This window comes from Saimiri boliviensis, chromosome 15 (assembly GCF_048565385.1).
Source record: "Saimiri boliviensis isolate mSaiBol1 chromosome 15, mSaiBol1.pri, whole genome shotgun sequence".
In the NCBI taxonomy this organism is placed as follows: Eukaryota; Metazoa; Chordata; class Mammalia; order Primates; family Cebidae; genus Saimiri; species Saimiri boliviensis.
The window spans coordinates 29,251,273-29,271,242 of NC_133463.1; the positions used below are offsets into that span (position 1 = coordinate 29,251,273).

The 19,970-nt window shown below is 46.7% G+C and overlaps 1 protein-coding gene across 1 annotated transcript in view; it reads right to left on the reverse strand.

Annotated features, from left to right (window-relative positions):
• The window catches only part of LOC120362152 (lysosomal-associated transmembrane protein 4B-like), a 66,163-nt gene extending 46,778 nt beyond the window's left edge, over positions 1 to 19,385 (reverse strand). Inside the window, 2 exon segments of the mRNA XM_039464402.2 lie at positions 18,856 to 19,277; positions 19,280 to 19,385. Coding sequence (XP_039320336.1) covers positions 18,856 to 19,277; positions 19,280 to 19,370 — 513 coding nt within the window. The 5' untranslated portion in view covers positions 19,371 to 19,385.
• Positions 19,386 to 19,970: the final 585 nt, after the last annotated feature.

The window sequence follows — 19,970 nt, forward strand, 5'->3', positions numbered from 1 at the left end:
ACTAAAATACAAAAATTAGCCAGGCATGGTGGCACACATCTGTAATCCCAGCTACTCTGGAGGCTGAGGCAGCAGAACTGCTTGAACCCAGGAGATGGAGGTTGCAGTGAACTGTGATGGCACCACTACACTCCAACCTGGGTGACAGAATGGGACTACGTCTCCAAAAAACCAAAAACAAAAATACTACAATGCTAAATCATCTCACCCCAGTTGAAATTCCTTTTATCCAAAAGTCAGGCAATAAGAAATGCTGACGAGAAAGCAGAAAAAACTGAATTTTTATATACTATTAGTGGGAATGCATATACAGCCACTATGAAGAACAGTCTGGAAGTTCCTCAAAAAACTAAAAATAGAGCTATCATACAACGCATCAATCCCACACCTAAAGAAAGGAAATAAGTCTATCAAAAAAAATAGTTGTACTCCCATTTTATTGCAGCATTATACACAAAGATCTGTAAGCTACCTGTGTCCATCAACAGATGAAGGTATAAAGAACATTTGGTATATATACACGATGGAGTACTACTCAGCCATAATGAGATCTTGTCATTTGCAACAACATGGACGGAACTAGAGGTCATTATGTTAAGTGAAATAAGCCAGGCATAAGAAACCGAACTTTGCACGTTCTCAAGTATTTATGGGAACTAAAACTGTAAAGAATTGAACTCATGACTGCCGAGCGCAGTGGCTCACGCCTGTAATCCCAGCACTTTGGGAGGCAGAGGCAGGTGGGTCATGAGGTCAAGAGATCGAGACCATCCTGGACAACATGGTGAAACCCCGTCTCTACTAAAAATACAAAAAATTAGCTGGGCATGGTGACGCGTGCCTGTAATCCCAGCTCCTCAGGAGGCTGAGGCAGGAGAATTGCCTGAACCCGGGAGGTGGAGGTTGCAGTGAGCCGAGATCACGCCACTGCACTCCAGCCTGGGTAACGAGAGCGAAACTCCGTCTCAAAAAAAAAAAAAAAAAAAAAAAGAAAGAAAGAATTGAACTCATGAAGCTAGAGAGTAGAAAGATGGTTACCAGAGGCTTAGAAGGGTAGTGGGGAGTGACAAAGCAGAAGGTTAATGGGTACAAAAAAGTGGAAAGAGGCCGGACCCAGTGGCTCATGCCTGTAATCCCAGCACAGAGGCTGAGGAGGGTGGATCACTTGAGCCTAGGATGTCCAAAAAAAAAAAAAAGAAAGAAAATACAAAACTTAGCCATGTGCTTGTAATCCCAGCTACTGGGGAGGTTGAGGCAGGAGAATCCACTTGAGCCTGGGTGGAGAGGGTTGCACTGAGCGGAGACCATGCCACTGCACTCCAGCTTGGGATCTCAAAAAAAAAAAAAAAAAGGGAAGAAAAATAGAGTGTGACTTCTAAAACAGTAAATGGGAAAAATGGATAGAAGAAAATTCAGTCAATCTGAAACATGGCAACGAAGGAGAAAAACAGAAACAATGACTGAAATATATCTCAGGGAATTAATTTGTCCAGTTAAAGACAAGCATTGTCAGGCTGCCTAACACTGTCCCTCCCGTCTTCAAACTCTCCTATGTGCCTTATCATAGTGCCACACACTCTCCTTTGTAGTATTTACCATACCTGTGATCCTGTACATTACTAAGTTATATTAATTACTGGTTAATATATATTTCCTCTACTTCAACACAGATTCGACACTGGCAAGGACTGGGTCTATTTTCAATCAACATTGCATCACCAACACCTAGCACAGTTCTTAACATAGAGGAAGTTCTCCACAAAATCTGCTGACGGAGGAGCAACGAAAAGGAAGGAGGGAAGAAACTGAATCTGCATCAGCATTCCTTCCAGACTTCAACTGTCTGCAATTATTTTCTTCTGAGATGGAATGTCCTTATACATAACTTCTCTGATTCACAAATGAGATGCATTGTGTCTTACAGAGATGACTGCTCTCGTGCTGAAATTACTATTCATGTTAATTTCATTTCATCTTTTAAAAATTCTTAGGAGTCGGCCAGGCGCGGTGGCTCAAGTCTGTAATCCCAGCACTTTGGTAGGCCGAGGAGGTGGATCACGAGGTCAAGAGATCGAGACCATCCTGGTCAACATGGTGAAACCCCGTCTCTACTAAAAATACAGAAAAAATTAGCTGGGCATGGTGGTGCATGCCTGTAATCCCAGCTACTCAGGAGGCTGAGGCAGGAGAAGTGCCTGAACCCAGGAGGCGGAGGTTGCGGTGAGCCGAGATCGTGCCATTGCACTCCAACCTGGGTAACAAGAGCAAAACTCCGCCTCAAAATAAAAAAAAAAAATTCTTAGGAGTCAATTAAAAATCCATTAATGGACACACCCTAAGAAAGTTGCATTCTCATTGGATACTACTTCATTTCATGAATAATCATAACTATTTTTTAAATTTTGTTTTATATTTATACATAATTTCATGTTTTTGATTTTATATTTGGCTGGGTGTGGTGGCTCACACCTGTAATTCCAGCATTTCAGGAGGCTGAGGCGGGAGAATTACCTGAGGTCAGAGTTTGAGACCAGCCTGGACAACACAGCAAAACTTCGTCTCTACTAAAAATACAAATATTAGCCAGCTGTGGTGGTAAATGCCTGTAATCCCAGTTACTTAGGAGGCACAGGCATGAGAATGGCTTGAACCCAGGAGGCAGAGGTTGCAGTGTGCCAAGATCCTGTCACTGTACTCCAGCCTGGGGACAGAGCGGACTCTGTCTCAATCAAAAATATATATATTTTGTTTAAGCTACTTTATGAAATGTTAACCCAAAACTGAATAACTGAGGCAAGTATCTCAAGCAGTCAAGGTTTATTGAGCCAAAGTTTAAGGGCATGCCTGGGAAAAACATGAGCCACAGAAACATCTGTGGCCTACGCTTTTCCAAAGAGGGTTTTGGGAACTCAGTATTTAAGTTAAGAGCGCAGGTAGGAAAAAAAAAGGGAGGTGGAGCAAGCAGTGAGGTAAATGATTACATGATTCTGAGGCTCCAATTAGTGCTCAGTAAAGCTATTTTATTTATTTTATTTTACTTTCTTTTTTTTTTTGGAGATGGAGTTTCGCTCTTGTTACCCAGGCTGGAGTGCAATGGCGCAGTCTTGGCTCACCGCAACCTCCGCCTCCTGGGTTCAGGCAATTCTCCTGCCTCAGCCTCCTGAGTAGCTGGGATTACAGGCACACACCACCATGCCCAGCTAATTTTTTGTATTTTTAGTAGAGACGGGGTTTTACCATGTTGACCAGGATGGTCTCGATCTCTTGACCTCGTGATCCACCCGCCTCGGCCTCCCAAAGTGCTGGGATTACAGGCGTGAGCCACCGCGCCCAGCCTATTTTACTTTCTTTATTTGAGACGCAGTTTTGCTCTTGTTGCCCAGGCTGGAGTGCAACAGCAAAATCTTGGCTCATCGCAACCTCTGCCTCCTGGGTTCAAACGATTGTCCTGCCTCAGCCTCCTGAGTAGCTGGGATTACAGGCATGTGCCACCATGCCTGGCTATCTTGTATTTTAGTAGAGATAGGGTTTCTCCATGTTGGTCAGCCTGGTCTCGAACTCCCAACCTGAGATGATTCACCTGCCTCGACCTCCCAAAGTGCTGGGATTACAGGCATGAGCCACCACGCCTGGCCATCTACCTTACACATAAGGTAAACACTGGAAAAGACCAGTAGAGGAAGGAGTCAATTATGCAGCCACCTCCGAGTGAGTGATCACCTCTTGTCTTTGTTCTGTACCTGAGAAGACAAGCTTGTAATCAACATTATCAGTGTGAGATTTAACAGAAGTCAGTTTTAGGAGTTAAACTTACGTTGCAGACCTAAGGTTACAACTGGCAGGTGCTTGTTTTATAGGGGGATATGTATCCTGAAACATTTAGGGTCCAGCAAGCAATTTCCTTGGGCGCAGTTTGTGAAAGCAGCCATCGGGAGAGGCCCTTCCTTGTTGTGAGAATCTGGCTTATGCAGCATACTACTGTGACCTAAGGTGGTGAAATTACAGCTATTTGTTTGGGAAAAAGCACAGCAGTGTTGCGTGACTCAGTTCTCAGGCTTAACACTCCTCTTGGCATAACTAGTTGAGGGGGGTGTGGTCCCTGAGATTTTATTTTCTTACAGTTACTTTTTTTTTTTTTGGAGACAGAGTCTCGCACTGTCGCCCAGGCTGGAGTGCAATGGCCTTGGCTCACTGCAACCTCCGCCTCCTGGGTTCAAGCCATTCTCCTGCTTCAGCCTACGGAGTAGCTGGGATTACAGGCACCCTCCACCATGCCTGGCTAACTTTTGTATTTTTAGTAGAGACAGGGTTTCACTGTGTTGGCCAGGCTGATCTCAAACTCCTGATCTTGTGATCCGCCCACCTCAGCCTTGCAAAGTGCTAGGATTACAAGCATGAGCCACCGCACCAGGCCCTCTTACAGTTACTTTCTTCTTCTTTTTTTTTCTTTGAGACAGAGTCTTGCTCTGTTGCAGAGGCTGGAGTGCAGTGACGCGATCTCGTCTCTCACTGCAATCTCGGCCTCCCAGGTTCAAGCAATTCTCTTGCCTCTCAGCCTCCTGAGTAGCTGAGATTACAGGCACACGCCCCCATGCCTGGCTAATTTTTGTATTTTTAGTAGAGACAGGGTTTCACTGTGTTGGCCAGGCTGGTCTCAAACTCCCGACCTCGTGATCCACCAGCCTCAGCCTCCCAAAGTGCTGGGATTACAAGCAAGAGCCACTGCGCCCGACCTACAGTTACTTTTAAAATAACTATTTATTTAGAATTATTTATTTTTAGAATTAGTAACTCCAATTTACAGAGGAAAACTGAAGTCCTAAACATCAACAAGTACTACCTTACAGACTGGAATTAAAGCCTCTAGTAGTTAGCACAGGACATTCACTGGGCAACAGGGAGGGCGGACCCTCAGGGATTTACAGCATTTTGGGAGGGTGAGGCAGGAAGATTGCTAGAGCCCATGAGTTTGAGACCAGCCTGGGTGACAGAGTGAGACCTTATCTCAAAACAAAAAACAAAGAAGAAATAAGGCTGCCCTTAAGTGGCATCTGATGTCCTCTGGAACTGCTCTCCCTTCAGGCTCATCAGTTGTATGACTCCCCAGTTAAAGAAACATCTCCTAGCCTCCCTTATAGCTAAGGTCACATGTCTTGTTTTTGGTCACCAGGATGTAAGTTAGAGTGACATATGCAATTTCCATTTCATATCCTTAAGAAAATAAAGCTCCTTGTCCTTCAGATGCCCCTTTCTCCCTTCAGCAGGCCAGGACACAAACATGGTGGTAGTTATGTCTCCAGCCATGAAGACAAACATAAAGGAAACAGCCTCCTTTGTTTTTTTTTTTTTTTTTTTGAGACGGAGTTTTGCTCTCCTTACCCAGGCTGGAATGCAATGGCGCGATCTCGGCTCACCGCAACCTCCGCCTCCTGGGTTCAGGCAATTCTCCTGCCTCAGCCTCCTGAGTAGCTGGGATTACAGGCATGCGCCACCACGCCCAGCTAATTTTTTGTATTTTAAATAGAGACGGGGTTCCACCATGTTGACCAGGATGGTCTCGATCTCTTGACCTCGTGATCCACCCGCCTCGGCCTCCCAAAGTGCTGGGATTACAGGCTTGAGCCACCGCACCCGGCCAACAGCCTCCTTCGAACCAGAGAAGGAACCCATGCACAATATTTGGGATGGTGGAGCTAAGCCCCATCTCCAGCTTGGGTCTCCGGATGGCCACAAGGAACAATGTTGGCCAACACTCCCTGCACTGTTAATAGGATAGAAATAAACTTCTATCTTCCTGCAGTTTTGCATTTCTTTGTTATAGCAACTTTATCTATACCATAACTGATGCTCACGCGGTCAAGAGATCGAGACCATGGCGAAACCCCGTCTCTACTAAAATATACAAAAATTAGCTGGGCATGGTGGCATGTGCCTGCGGTCCCAGCTACTCGGGCGGCTGAGGCAGGAGAATTGCTTGAACCCAGCAGTCACATGTTGCAGTGAGCAGAGATTGAGCCACTGCACTCCAGCCTGAGGCCTGGCGACAGAGCAAGACTGTCTCAAAAAATAATAATAATAATAATATAAATAAATAAATATTAAAACAAAAGAGAAAAAACACAGCTCTCAGAGAAGCCAATGCTACCTTAAAAAGGAAAATAAGCCAGGCGCAGTGGCTCAAGCCTGTAATCACAGCACTTTGAGAGGCCTGAAGCAGGTGGAACATTGAGATCAGGAGCTGGAGACCAGCCTGGCCAACATAGTGAAACCCCCTCTCTACTAAATATATAAAAATTAGCTGGCTATGGTGGCGCACCTGTAATCCCAGCTACTTGGGAGGCTGACAGGAGAAGTGCTTGCACCTGGGAGACAGAGGTTGCAGTAAGCTGGGACTGTACCATTGAACTCCAGCCTGGGCAACAAGAGTGAAACTCCAACTCAAAAAATAAAATACAAATAAAAAACTCAGACCAGCAACTAGATCAAAGATGGGGATCAAAACTGAGAACCTGGGCTGGGCACAGTGGCTCATGCTGCCTGTAATTCCAGCACTTTAGGAGGCTCAGGCAGGTGGATCACTTCAGGCCAGGAGTTCGAGACCAGCCTGGCCAACATGGTGAAACCTCATCTCTACTAAAAATACAAAAATTAGCCAAGCATAGTAGTGCATGCCTGTAATCCTAGCTACTCTAGAGGATGAGGCACAAGAATCGCTTGAATTTGGGAGGCGGAGGTTGCAGTGAGCCTGAGCCAAGATCAGGTCACTGCACTCCAGCCTCCGCGACAGAGCAAGACTCTGTCTCAAAAAATAATAACAAAACAAAACAAAAAAAACCTGACAACAAGACTGTACAAGAGACAAACCCCATTTTTAAGGATGTTCGTTAGAAGACATGCTGTCCAGGCCTAGAGACCTGTTACCTCTTTTGTGAAGCTGGACTGGCCAAGGCTGCTTTTTTTTTTTTTTTGAGACGGAGTTTCGCTCTTGTTACCCAGGCTGGAGTGCAATGGCACGATCTCGGCTCACCGCAACCTCCGCCTCCTGGGTTCAGGCAATTCTCCTGCCTCAGCCTCCTAGTAGCTGGGATTACAGGCATGTGCCACCATGCCCAGCTAATTTTTTTTTTTGTATTTTAGTAGAGACGGGGTTTCACCATGTTGACCAGGATGGTCTCGATCTCTTGACCTCGTGATCCACCCGCCTCGGCCTCCCAAAGTGCTGGGATTACAGGCTTGAGCCACCGCGCCCGGCCTAAGGCTGCTTTAATGAAAAGCCATTAACTACTCAAATGATTAGTGTCCGCTAAAAGAATACATATGCCTAAGGATAAGAGTATTCATCTTAATGACAATTATATTTCCTTTTTTTTTTTTTTTTTTTGAGACGGAGTTTCGCTCTTGTTACCCAGGCTGGAGTGCAATGGCGCGATCTCGGCTCACCAAAACCTCTGCCTCCTGGGTTCAGGCAATTCTCCTGCCTCAGCCTCCTGAGTAGCTGGGATTACAGGCACGCACCACCACGCCCAGCTAGTTTTTTGTATTTTTAGTAGAGACGGGGTTTCACCATGTTGACCAGGATGGTCTCGATCTCTCGACCTTGTGATCCACCCGCCTCGGCCTCCCAAAGTGCTGGGATTACAGGCTTGAGCCACCGCGCCCGGCAACAATTATATTTCCTTACTGAATATTTGGTATTCTGGCTTTACATGCCAATCTGCTATGAGTTTAGTTAGTATGAATTAGGCCTTAACTTTCGGGTGCTGACAAGATCAAATCTCTTCACCAGGAAGGCTGAGGGATCACTAAGGGAGGTCCAAACTGATGCATTTCATCTGGCCTTACTTAGATGACTCCCTCCAGTGCTTCTTTCTTTCCAACCTGTAACACCTCCAGTGGTTTGTTTCAGACAGGGTGTTGCTCTGTCACCCAGGCTGGAGTGCAGTGGTATGAATCTCAGCTCACTGCAACCTCTGCATTTCTTTGGCTCTAGTGATTATCCCACCTCAGCCTCCCAAGCAGCTGGAACTAGAGGCACATACCACCATCCTGAGCTTTTTTTTTTTTTTTTGGAGGTGAGCCAGTTTTGCAACCCCCAAGTCCAACACAGATCTCAGTACCTACTACACACTAAGGGTTACTGCTTCACCATCTCTGCACCATAGAACCAACTGGCTGTGTAATTTTAGTAGCTCAAGGTTAATTTCTTTTTCTTTTTTTTTTTTTTTTTTGAGACGGAGTTTCGCTCTTGTTACCCAGGCTGGAGTGCAATGGTGCGATCTCGGCTCACCGCAACCTCTGCCCCCTGGGTTCAGGCAATTCTTCTGCCTCAGCCTCCTGAGTAGCTGGGATTACAGGCACGAGCCACCATGCCCAGCTAATTTTTAGTATTTTTAGTAGAGACGGGGTTTCACCATGTTGACCAGGATGGTCTTGATCTCTTGACCTTGTGATCCACCCGCCTCGGCCTCCCAAAGTGCTGGGATTACAGGCTTGAGCCACCGCGCCCGGCTCCTTTTTTTTTTTTTTAAGACAGAATCTCGCTGTTTCCCAAGCTGGAGTGCAGTGGCGCGATCCAGCATGCCACCATGACTGGCTAGTTTGTTTGAACCAGGAGGAGGAAAAGGACAAGGCAGTGAATTACACTGCCAGGGCTCACAGATTACTTCCACTAGCATTCCTTTTAGTAGAGACAGGGTTTCACTATGTTGGCCAGGCTGGTCTCGAACTCCTGACCTTGTGATCGGCCCACCTCGGCCTCCCAAAGTGCTGGGATTACAGGTGTGAGCCACTATGCCTGGCCTTTTTTTTTTAGTTCAATCTTATTTTTACTAATAATTTGAAATCACATTTCCTCAAGTATGTTTTCTTTCTTTCTTTTTTTCTTTTTTTTTTAACCTCCCACATATTTCCCTGACTGAGAAACACTTTCCCTTGGAAGCTGTAACTGCAAAGAGACAACTCTAAACTATTAAAATGAGAAGAGCAACTGAAGAAGTGTAGTCTGCTTACTTTTTACTTTGCTTCAAGCAAAATGAGTTGACCAATAACTCAACAACTCTCATTAAGTCTCCAAAAGCTCTACTGAAAGTCTCAGGAACCAGGAGGAGGAAAAGGGCAAAGCAGTGAATTACGCTGCTAGGGTTCACCCATCACTTCCACTAGCATTCCTTTATGACTGAGCCCTCTTCCTTCAGGGCCAAGAATCAAAGTTAAATTGAGGAAACAAATGTATTACTCACTCAAACATTGTATTACGTTTGAGTTGTAGGACAAAACTCATGTTAATATGTAACACTTCATGCTTTGTTAAGTTACTGAGAAAAGAACTTTCATCTAAGGAACGCAAGTCTTTATTATCAGGCGAGAGAAACATTAAAATGATACAGCAATCACTTTCTAAGCTCCCTCCCTCCCTTTTGAGCTCTGTCTTCATCTCTTGAAACTGCTGGCTTTTGCCACAAGTAGCTACAAATTAATCTAATAATGCATAGCTCAACAATAGATAAAGACAATCAGGAACCAATGTTGTTTCTGTAAACCAAGAACAATTCCTGACAAACAACTTTGTATCAGCACACTTCCTGTCCCTTCCTTCAGTCTTTAAAAATCCCTTATAACTGCTGCTAACCTGTGTGTGTAGTTAGGGCAACACCAATCTATATTCTGGGGTTGCAATCCTCAAGCCTGGACCAAATAAACTTGCTAGTTATATTAACTTTGACTCAGCATCTTCCTTTTAGGTCAACATTAGATATATTTAAAGGGAATCCCAGAGAGAAGAGTATTAATAAACAGTTTTGATAGCAATCTTTATTTATTGGCCACCTTGTTTGTAAAACATTCTAATGAACATTTATCATAATAATGTAATAAAGTGGCTAAGGCCTGTAATCCCAGTACTTCGGGAGGCCGAGGCGGGTGGATGAGGAGGCCAGGAGTCGGAGACCAGCCTGGCCAACATGGTTAAACCCTGTCTCTACTAAAAATACAAAAATTAGCTAGGTGTAGTGGCAGGTGCCTGTAATCCCAGCTACTCGGGAGGCAGAGGCAGGAGAATCGCTTGAACCAGAAGGCAGAGGTTGCAGTGAACCGAGATGGCGCCATTGCACTCCATCCTGGGTGACACAGTGAGACTCTGTCTCAAAAAAAAAAAAAAAGCTTAAAAAGATATTGAATACCACTGAAATCTCCACCAATGAATAGTCTATAGAACTGCCCCTGATCCTTTATTAGATGGGGAAAACCTATACTTTAAAAATCCAGGCCGGGCGCGGTGGCTCAAGCCTGTAATCCCAGCACTTTGGGAGGCCGAGGCGGGTGGATCACAAGGTCGAGAGATCGAGACCATCCTGGTCAACACGGTGAAACCCCGTCTCTAATAAAAATACCAAAAAAAAAAAAAAAAAAAAAAATTAGCTGGGCATGGTGGCGCGTGCCTGTAATCCCAGCTACTCAGGAGGCTGAGGCAGGAGAATTGCCTGAACTCGGGAGGCGGAGGTTGCGGTGAGCCGAGATCGCGCCATTGCACTCCAGCCTGGGTAACAAGAGCGAAACTCCGTCTCAAGAAGAAAATAATAATAATAATAATAATAATAGGCCGGGCGCGGTGGCTCACGCCTATAATCCCAGCACGGGAGGCCGAGGCGGGTGGATCACGAGGTCAAGAGATCGAGACCATCCTGGTCAACATGGTGAAACCCCATCTCTACTAAAAATACGAAAAATTAGCTGGGCATGGTGGCACGTGCCTGTAATCCCAGCTACTCCGAAGGCTGAGGCAAGAGAATTGCCTGAGTCCAGGAGGCGGAGGTTGCAGTGAGCCGAGATCACGCCATTGCACTCCAGCCTGGGTAACAAGAGCGAAACTCCGTCTCAAAAAAAAGAAAAAAAAAAAACAAAAAGAAAAAGAAAACCAAACAGCCTATCTTCTAAGGCCGGGCGCGGTGGCTCAAGCCTGTAATCCCAGTACTTTGGGAGGCCGAGGCGGGTGGATCACGAGGTCAAGAGATCGAGACCATCCTGGTCAACATGGTGAAACCCCATCTCTACTAAAAATACAAAAAATTAGCTGGGCATGGTGGCATGTGCCTGTAATCCCAGCTACTCAGGAGGCTGAGGCAGGAGAATTGCCTGAACCCAGGAGGTGGAGGTTGCGGTGAGCCGAGATCGTGCCATTGCACTCCAGCCTGGGTAACAAGAGCGAAACTCTGTCTAAAAAAAAAAAAAAGAGGCCGGGCGCGGTGGCTCACGCCTGTAATCCCAGCACTTTGGGAGGCTGAGGCAGGTGGATCACGAGGTCGAGAGATCGAGACCAACCTAGTCAACATGGTGAAACCCCATCTCTACTAAAAATACAAAAAATTAGCTGGGCATGGTGGCGCGTGCCTGTAATCCCAGCTACTCGGGAGGCTGAGGCAGGAGAATTGCCTGAACCCAGGAGGTGGAGGTTGCAGTGAGCCGAGATCGCGCCATTGCACTCCAGACTGGGTAACCAGAGCGAAACTCCAGCTCAAAAAAAAAAAAAAAAAAGAATAAAATCCAAACTCTTTAGCCTACTATTTAGTCTTTTACAATCTAACATACTAGGAAAAACACCAGGCAATAAAGATGACACAAGTACCACAAATCAGCCCTAGAATTATGGGCCACTTCATAGAATCTGACAGTTAGAAAGAAGCTATTAATCTTAAAAGAGCACATCACCACCTATCATGCCTGACCCAGGGTTGCTCTGAGGTCTAAATAAGAACAAATGTGAAAGCACACTGAAAACTATCAGCCACTCTACAAATACAGGATGTCAGTCTTCCTAGCCTATACTCAGACAAATCAGTAGTTATTGAACTTCTCAGGATACAAAGAAGAGAATCTATCAGGCTTGTGAAGAGGTAAAGAAAATTCTCTCCCCTCTGCAACTTCTCAAGGTTTAATCATTTCAGCCTATAAAACAAACTGATAATAGATCAACAGCAAAAAAGCGTACAAACGTATTACATGCAAACAAACACAGGAGTCATAGGATAAGAAAACGCAAAGGAAGGGCCAGATAGCTTAAGTTTTAATACTGTCCTGAGGTTACAGAAAGAATAGGAGTTTAGATCATGGCAAAATGGGTTACGGGAGGGAATGATGGAAAGGGCTGGCTAAGGAAGGTAGTCTTGTTATGCAAATGAGACCTCACAGGTAGCAGCCCTGAGAAAAAATAGTTGCCAGCCTGTGTTATGGTAAACTTCTCTATCAGACCTCCAAAGGTGTGAGACTCTCAATCTCTCTGTCCCATGAGTTAATCTTTCCTAGGTCTGAACCTGGGGAATGGGGTGGAGAGGAGGTGTAGTCAGAGAAAGCCTGGTTGTTTATTTCACTAATGTAGATTTTCCCTAAAGATGCAAATCTCCACAAAAGGCAGCTTTTCAGAGCTATTCTTGATTGCAGTTTCTCTAACACTATCTTGAAATATTGAGCGGGGCGCGGTGGCTCAAGCCTGTAATCCCAGCACTTTGGGAGGCCGAGGCGGGTGGACCCTGAGGTCAGGAGTTAAGAGACCATCCTGGTCAACATGGTGAAACCCAATCTCTATTAAAAATACAAAAAATCAGCTGGGCATGGTGGCTCGTGCCTGTAATCCCAGCTACTCAGGAGGCTGAGGCAGGAGAATTGCCTGAACCCAGGAGGCGGAGGTTGCGGTGAGCCGAGATCGCGCCATTGCACTCCAGCCTGGGTAACAAGAGCGAAACTCTGTCTCAAAAAAAAAAAAAAAAAAAAAAAAAGCCGGGCGCGGTGGCTCAAGCCTGTAATCCCAGCACTTTGGGAGGCCGAGGCGGGTGGATCACGAGGTCGAGAGATCGAGACCATACTGGTCAACATGGTGAAACCCCGTCTCTACTAAAAGTGCAAAAAATTAGCTGGGCATGGTGGCACATGCCTGTAATCCCAGCTACTCAGGAGGCTGAGGCAGGAGAATTGCCTGAATCCAGGAGGTGGAGGTTGCGGTGAGCCGAGATTGCGCCATTGCCCTCCAGCCTGGGTAACAAGAGCGAAACTCCGTCTCAAAAAAAAAAAAAAAAAAAAAAAAAATGGCCAGGTGCAGTGGCTCACGCCTGTAATCCCAGCACTTTGGGAGGCTGGGGCAGGTGGACCCTGAGGTCAGGAGTTAAGAGACCAGCCTGACCAAATGGAGAAACCTTGCCTCTACTAAAAATACAAAATTATCCAGGCATGGTGGCACATGCCTGTAATCCCAACTACTTGAGAGGCTGAGACAGGAGAATCACCTGAACCCGGAAAGCAGAAGTTGCAGTGAACCAAGACTGCACCACTGCACTCTGGTGCCTAGGCAACAGGAGAGAAACTCCATCTCAAAACAAAAAAAAAAAGTCCCTAAAGTCTTGTTCAATACTGTTTGAAGCAGCTTTATTTATCACAGCCCCAAATTAGAAATAACCCAAATATCCAATATCCGGCAAATGGATAAACAAATTTTGGTATATTTATACAATAAAACAATACTCAGCAATAAAAAGCAACACTCCAAGAAACTGAATGAATCTGAAAGAAGTTATGCTAAGTGAAAGAAGCTAGATACACAAGGGTACATACCACATAATCCATTTACATGAAAAAGCAAAACTTACCTACAATGATGGGGGGCAGGTGGCAGGGGTTAACTGGGAAATGGCACCAGGAAACTTTCTGGGGTTTTGGAAATGTTCTCAAGGAATAGGAGTTATATTACATAGGCACTTGTCAGCTCAATAAACTGCTACAACTGTCAATTTTGTAGTATGTAAATTACAACTCAACTAAAAAAGAGAGAGAGAGACAAACAAAAAATGATCCCTAATAACAAATACCTGAAGTCTCTCAAAATTAGCTTGGCACAGAATATTTATTTATTTATTGAGACAAAGTCTTGCTCTTGTTGCCAGGCTGGAATGCAATGGCACAATCTTGGCTCACTGCAACCTCCGCCTCCTGGGTTCAAGCTACTCTCCTGCCTCAGCCTCCCGAGTAGCTGGGATTACAGGCATGCACTATCACACCAAGCTAATTTTTTGTATTTTTTTAAAAATAGAGATGGGGTTTCACTATGTTGGCCAGGCTGGTCTCAAACTCCTAACCTCAGGTGATCCACCGGCCTCAGCATCCCGAAGTGCTGGAATTACAGTCATGAGCCACCGTGCCCAGCCCCAGAATTTTAAAGACAGTAGTAATAATAAATACCCGAAGCCAATATACATTATTTCTGGACTGAAGGAAACTTTTTTTTTTTAAGAGGGGGTTTCACCATGTTGGTCAGGCTGGTCTTGAACTCCCAACCTCAGATGATCCGCCCGACCTCAGGTGATCGACCTCAGGTGATCCGCCCACCTTGGCCTCCAAAGTGCTTTGATTACAGGCGTGAGCCACCACGCCGGGCCTTGAAGGAAACTTTTATTCCAAGCCAAAACCAAAACACATCCACAACTTTTATAAGTAAAACAGTGAAAACAAAACAGATGAAAACATCACTCAGACCATAAACCAACCACTGTATGGCATTTGAAGATCTCAAGTAAATCACCAAAGTTCTCTTAGCTTCAGTTTTCTCATCTGTAAAATGGGAATAAGAAAATCCACCTCACCAGGAATATGTAAAAATTAACTTTATGCAAAATACCTAGTAAAGTACTTGATATGAGTATCTGAGAGCACTAGTAAATGGTATTGGTAAGAATCAACAAGGAGAAAACAAATAAAAAAGATCCACTTGGGCCGGGCGCGGTGGCTCAAGCCTGTAATCCCAGCACTTTGGGAGGCCGAGACGGGTGGATCACGAGGTCAAGAGATCGAGACCATCCCGGTCAACATAGTGAAACCCCGTCTCTACTACAAATACAAAAAATTAGCTGGACATGGTGGCGCGTGCCTGTAATCCCAGCTACTCAGGAGGCTGAGGCAGGAGAATTGCCTGAACCCAGGAGGCGGAGGTTGCGGTGAGCCGAGATCGCGCCATTGCACTCCAGCCTGGGTAACGAGAGCGAAACTCCGTCTCAAAAAAAAAAAAAAAAAAAAGATCCACTTTACCTATGTTGCAAAACAGGAAATTATTTAAAACAGGCCCTAGGGAAGAGATAGCATGAGGAGAAATGCCAGATACAGGTGAGGGGGAGGAAGGCAGCAAGTCACACCGCCATGTGTGTACCTGTGCAACGATCTTGCATGTTCTTCACATGTATCCCAAAACCTAAAATGCAATTAAAAAAAAAAAAAACCCTTATTGTGAACTCTTATTTAAATATCTGCCTTTTGTGAAAATGCTCCCCTTTTGTTCCTTTTTTATTCTTTATGTATTTATTTAGAGATGAGTCTCACTTTGTCGCCCAGGCTGGGGATCAGTGGCATGATCTCTGCTCACTGCAACCTCTGCCACCCAGGTTCAAGTGTTTCTCCTGCTCAGCCTCCCAAGTAACGGAGATTGCAGCTAATTTTTGTATTTCCCAGCTAGTTTTTGTATTTTTAGTAGAGACAGCATTTCACCATGTTGGCCAGGCTGGTCTTGAACTCCTCACCTCAGGTGATCCACCTGCCTTGGCCTCCCCAAGTGCTGGGATTACAGGTGTGAGCCACTGTACTTGGCCTCCTTGTTTCTTTTTTAAGAGACAGGGCAACCAGGCACGGTGGCTCACATCTGTAATACCAGCACTTTGAGAGGCTGAGGCAGGTGGATCACAAGGTCAGGAGTTTGAGACCAACCTGACCAACATAATAAAACCCCATCTCTACTAAAAATACAAAAATTAGCCGGGCGTGGTGGTGCACACCTGTAATCCCAGCTACTTAGGAGGGTGAGGCAGAAGGATGCTTGAACCGGGAGGTGGAGGTTGCAGTGAGCCAAGATAGCACCACTGCACTCCAGTTTGGGCGACAGAGCGAGCCTCTGTGGCAAAAAAAAAAAAAAAAAAAAAAAAAAAAGCTGGGCGCGGTGGCTCAAGCCTGTAATCCCAGCACTTTGGGAGGCTGAGGCGGGTGGATCACGAGGTCGAGAGATCGAGACCATCCTGGTCAACATGGTGAAACCCCGTCTCTACTAAAAATACAAAAAATAAGCTGGGCATGGTGGCACGTGCCTGTAATCCCAGCTACTCAGGAGGCTGAGGCAGGAGAATTGCCTGAACCCAGGAGGCGGAGGTTGCGGTGAGCCGAGATCGCGCCATTGCACTCCAGCCTGGGTAACAAGAGCTAAACTCCGTCTCAAAAAAAAAAAGGGAGAGAGAGAGAGAAACAGAGAGAGAGAGGGAGAGAGAGAGAAAAAGAGAGAGAGAGAGAAAGAGAGAGAGAGAGAGAGAGACAAGGCTTACTCTGTTGCCCAGGCTGGAGTGCAGTGGCCCAATCACCACTCACTGTAGCTTATGGGACTCAAGCTGGGACTATAGGCAGGAGCCACCACATCTGGCTAATTTTTAACTCTCCACTTTCTGATAACCGACCCCATTCCATCCAGATGGCTGGGGGAGAGAAGCGGGTAGGGCAAACGGGGGAAGATGCCTTGTTTTACAGTGGTCCTGCTCCCCAGCCACACAACACTGTCTTAAATATGTTCACAAAAATCAAAGTTTTGGACAAGCAAATGATATTTACAGGTTTCGGTGAAACTCACTACTTAAAAAAAAAAAGGCTTACATTGCCTTGTGAAATGCAAAAGACTATAAAGATTCTCAGTACTTAAGCCAGGTTTTGCAGAAATAGGGTTTACCTACAGCAACATCTGCTAGAAAGCTTTCTGATTACCTTTCAAAAGGCCATTTCTTTCCAAATGCTGGACAAGCACACCAATAACTACTTTCCACAGTGTGCTCAAACAGTAGACAAAGCATGCTGAGTACCGTCCTTTTGATCACACCAACACTGTCTGGTTGGATTGCAGCCAACAACAGGGCTCAAGCAGGATTTATCTTTCCTGTAGATCACGTAGTACATTTGCCTAATGCAGTGCCCTAGATTTTGCAAATTAGATTCACTGATGTACTTGCAAGTCGGCAGATTTGAACATTTTCAAGGAAGGCAGACACTTGTATAAAACAGTCTGTCTTGATCATCAATAAAAACACCAACTATTTTGAGCCACCTACTATGCTTTTGCTGTAGTTTTCAATTTCTGTAAAGAATTTCTTGGCTTTTAGCAAAGTCGAGGTTGAGCTAATACGCTGATGTTACATCTGTATTTGCACTGCACAGGAAGACCCCATAGACCCTAAATATCTGTTTGAAATATACTCAGGCCAAAAATTTCTATTGTGTGGCCATGACAGGCACTGACTAAAGGAAACTTGAAACTATAAATAGCACAGTGAACACCATATGCCTGGGATGAAATGTTTTGCCTAAAATGGTACAAGGAAGGGGTTCACAGTTCGGCAAACAGTCCGTATATCAAAAAATGAGCAAAAAACAAAAAAACCACACACACACACCCCTAATTCGTTATTAAAGAGATACTAATTTTTCTCTACCGGGCACGGTAGCTCTTGCCTGTAATCCTAACACTATGGGAGGCTGAGGCGTGCGAATCATTAGGTCAGGAGTTCTAGACCAGCCTGATCAACATGGTTAACTCAGCCTCTACTGAAAAGACAAAAACTTAGCTGGGCGTAGTGGTGGGCGCCTGTAATCCCAGCCACTCGGGAGGTTGGGGCAGGAGAATCGCTTGAACCCGGGAAGTGGAGGTTGCGGTGAGCTCGGATCAGGCCACTACACTCCAGCCCGAGGCACAGAGTGAGACTCCGTCTCAAAAAACAAAATAATAATAATAATAATAATAACAATAATAATTTTTCTCACTAAAAAAAGATATATACCATTTGTCTACCATTTTCAGGGCATTTCCTCTAGATGCAGTGGTATTCACTGCAAAGCAGCTCGGGTCTAACTCTCCACCATGATGGCACAAAACCCAAAATGCAGTGGACTCTGACAAAGTGCTGCTGCACTCTAGGGGTGCCAACAACCAACGCAGGGCAGGTGCTGAGCAAGACCGCATCAGGTTTCCTCCCTACCTCTGAAAATCACTGCTCCTCATATAAAGAAAATGTTCAAAGTTCCAACCAGGAAAAAAATGCCGTATGTGCCTGATGAGTCTGTCAAGAAAAGGTCCTAGGACCACCTGTCCATGCGCAGGAAAAATGTGGATGTAAAATGGCTTCCCCAGGCAGATGGAGTATCACAAGCACATCCCTTCCACGAGTAAGGGCTTTAAAACATGGGCGGGGGACCCATTCACAAGAGGATGCCAAGAACCTCCAGCTACTTCAGCGCGGGATCCGAACATGCGACGGGCGTTAAAGTGCAGGCCACCCGAACAGAGACGCGGCCAGGGAGACCAGGCACCGAGAACTCCGCAATCCTAACCACTAAGTTTCAAAATATGCCCCGTCACCTCCGCTGGGCCGTCCCGCAGCCGTCGAAACACAAAGCGCACGGGCTTTAAGAAGAAAGGAAACACGTGCTACGCAGATAAACAGAGTTTCTTGGCCCCGGGTGCGCCCCGCGCGACGCCGCGAAGCTGCGCGGAGGCTGGAGGCCGGAGGCCGGCTCCACGCACCACCTGGGCGCCCTGGGTCGGGTACCGTTCCCCGCCCCGCGACCCCGGCCCCTCATCGCCCCGACCGCCTGGCGCCCCAAACTCCCGGCCTCCCCCGTCGGCTCTGGCCTAGCCGGGAAAAGCGCGGACGCGGCGCCGGGAGAATTAAGTTTCTAATAATACAACTTTAGGCGGATGAGCGCGCGCCTCACCCCACCGCGAGGCCGGGCCAGGAGCCCAGCTGGGGGCGCGGAAGCAACGTGGGTCCCGGGGCCCAGGGCCGGGCGACCCGCACTCACCAGGTACCAGACACCGAGCAGGATGGTGCCGGTGCGGACATGGCAGCACAGGCAGCAGCTGTTGGAGTAGAACCGCGTCCAGGGCGCGACCATCTTCATAGCTGCGGTGGCAACGGCGCGAGCGCGCGCCCAAGTTTTCAGGAGCGTCGACCGCCTTGTCCGGAGCTCGCCGCGCCGCTGCTGCCGACTCCTCAACCGCTCCGGCTCCCGGCCGACTCGCCCGTGCGCCCACAGGCCTCCCTCCTCGATCCCCCGAGAGCTGCGAGCGGCTGCCGCGGCGAGACCCGGCGCTCCGAAGGCGGCGGCGGCGCGGGCGGGGAGGGGGCGGGGGCGGTTTCGCCACGTGACTCCGGCCCGTGACGTCACCGCGGGCTCCTGCCAGCTGCAGGAGCTGCGATCCCGGGTGAATAAATTCATCAGCTGTGCACCCTCTGCCGGGTGCGTCCGTCCCCGTGTCGGCCCGTGGTGTAGGTACGGGCCTTCGCTCTTTCATCTGGCCATTCGTGTAACTTCATTCCGGGGTTGGGATTCCTTTAGTCTAGTTCCTTGTGGATTTCTTCCCTTCTACTACTCTTTTTTTTTTTTTTTTTTTTTTGAGACGGAGTCTTGCTGTCGCGCAGGCTGGAGAGCAAGGGTGCGATCCCGGATCATTGCAACCTCCGCCTCCCAGGTTCAAGTGATTCTCCGGCCCCAGGCTTCTAAGTAGCTAGGATTACAGGCGCCCGCCACTACGTTCAGCTAATTTTTTGTATTTTTATATAGACAGTGTTTCACCATGTTGGTCAGGCTGGTCTGGAACTCCTGACCTCAGGTGATCAGCCCGCCTCGGCCTCCCAAAGTGTTGGGATTACAGGCGTGAGCCACGCACCCGGCGGCCCCCTTCTACTTCTATCTTGCAGGCAATCGATACAGCTCCTATCACTCTTCTCTGGCACAAAGGAAGGAAAACTGCGCGGTGCTATTCCAGTCAATTGCAGTACTTTGAACCGCCGCCGACAGCAATTTGTCTCTGCTTCCCAGCTCAATTACTGTGGTAGTAATCTTTTCCCAGAAAATAGGATGTGTTTCAAGGACATCCTCTCTGTGCTTAGGGTAGCATTTTTAATCATTTTTAG